Genomic DNA, 2,054 nt, shown 5'->3' with positions numbered 1-2,054 from the left:
TTATAACAGTGGTGGACAAAACAAGCTTTTTAGATGTTTAGAAATTTCCTTCATTTTAAGCCCATATATGAATGGATTAAATAAAGGTTGATACAAAGCTAGTTGTAATGTCATTATTAAGCGTGCAGTTTTTGGAAAATCTGTTTCCATTCGAGCCATGATTACATCATAGATACCTAAACAGGAAAAAGTAATTAAAACTAACATGTGGGGTAAACAGGTCTCTGCAGCTTTTTTCTTAATTTCTTTACAGCTGCGATAAGTGACTATAAATATTTTTGTATATGTGAAAACTATAAAAAGTATAGGAAATACTACGAGATCTAAATAACTAACAATTCCAAATACAGTAACTAACCCTGATTTTACACACTGAAGAGTGTAAATTGTATTGTTACAAAATATTGATTTTAAATGAAAGGAACACAGTTTACTTTTAGCCATTCCTATTGCTTGGACGGCAATATTAGAAGCAGGTACAAGCCAAGCTATGACCAGGAAAATACTCACAGTGCTTTTTCTCATGATGGTTGGATATTGTAGAGGTTTACATATAGCCACATATCTGTCATAGGCCATGGCTGCCAAGAGAAAAAACTCAGAACAACCTAGAGAATAAATTATGAAAAACTGAAAGAGACATGCTGAATATGATATGATTTGTTTTTCAGATAAAAAGTCAATCAGGAGTTTTGGGTAAACAGTTGTGCTGTAAATAACAACATTCAGTAGCAATGCTGCAATAAAAGTGTACATAGGTTTGTGGAGATTTTTGTGGATCAAAATGAGGTATATAATAATAGAGTTACTGCAAGTTATTAGAATATATAATGTGAACATAATAAAAAAATAAACATATCTGTATTTGTTAATTTCCACATGTCCATCAAAAGTTATATAGGTAACATTTAATTCTTCATCCATTGATGTTTTTTTAAAACTACAAAATGTTTCATTAAACAAATTGCACAAGGTGGATAAATGGAAAATACTGAAAAATGCACCATCACGCAAACAGTGAGCAGTTACAGTGTGTGGAAGGTTTTTATCAGACAAATTAAGCCTCCAAGGAGCTGAACATTGGAGGTTCATCTCACCCTTTTCACTCTCTTTTGCTTAGCACTGCAGGACTTCAACACAAATTCTTTTTAGCTGAGATCTTAAATCTTACACAGTGGAGTAGAATAAACTAGTTCAACTTGAGAAATGTGGAATTTAGGATGGAGGCAAAGAGTGGCAGTTAATATTAAAAGGTGTAAAAAACAAAAGTACAAGACATTGAAAATAAGCAGACCTCAGTGCAAGAAAGTGTCTTTCCAACACTGAAAAGCACAAAGGCAAACTTTAACATTTAAAAGGTGTAAAAAAAAACAAAACAAGTACAAGATATTGAAAATAAGCAGACCTCAGTGCAAGAAAGTGTCTTTCAAACACTAACAAGCACAAAGACCAACTTTAACATTAAAAGGTGTTCAAAAAAGTACAAGATATTTACAATAAGCAGACCTCAGTGCAAGAAAGTGTCTTTCCAACACTGAAAAGCACAAAGGCCAACTTTAACATTGCAAGGTGTAAAAACAAGTACAAGACTTTTTACTTTTACTTGAGTACATTTGTGAAGAACTGTACTTTTACTCCGCTATATTTGCAAAATTTGACTCATTACTTTTAAAAAAAAATAATTAGTTTAACACATTAGATAGCATGCCGCCAGTGGAGTTTCCCGTAACTTTTTTACCAATCAGATGAGGCCATGCAGTCACATGACCAGTTTGAAACTGTGGCGGGCAGAGCGGCCCAAGCGTTTCAAAGTAGCGGACACACGGAAAGATGACTCATTGTCACGGTTTGCTTGAGGACTCACATGCAGGACTCAGAGGCACAGTCAGTATTTATTACAGTTCCACCAGGTGTATATACAAACAGTGCAGGGGATAGTGCTATATACAAAGCGGTGACAGGGAAAGGGCTCCGGGGAAATCCAGGTAGGGAAAAGACACTTGCTCCTCTTCTGGCTCTCTCTCCAAACACTCACACAAAAGGGAATCCACTCG

At 35.0% G+C, this 2,054-nt stretch overlaps 1 protein-coding gene across 1 annotated transcript; it reads right to left on the bottom strand.

The window, feature by feature from the left end:
* Positions 1 to 924, bottom strand: LOC146650612 (olfactory receptor 6N2-like). The gene has a single exon (XM_085384134.1). It carries the CDS (start codon positions 922 to 924, stop codon positions 1 to 3), a length of 924 nt encoding a protein of 307 aa, XP_085240260.1.
* Positions 925 to 2,054: the final 1,130 nt, after the last annotated feature.

Source organism: Rhamphochromis longiceps, linkage group LG16, assembly GCF_057381845.1.
Source record: "Rhamphochromis longiceps isolate RC_006_pf linkage group LG16, R_longiceps_female_GT1.1, whole genome shotgun sequence".
In the NCBI taxonomy this organism is placed as follows: Eukaryota; Metazoa; Chordata; class Actinopteri; order Cichliformes; family Cichlidae; genus Rhamphochromis; species Rhamphochromis longiceps.
Note: the sequence above shows the minus strand (reverse complement) of the source record. Positions and strands in the feature narration are given on the sequence as shown.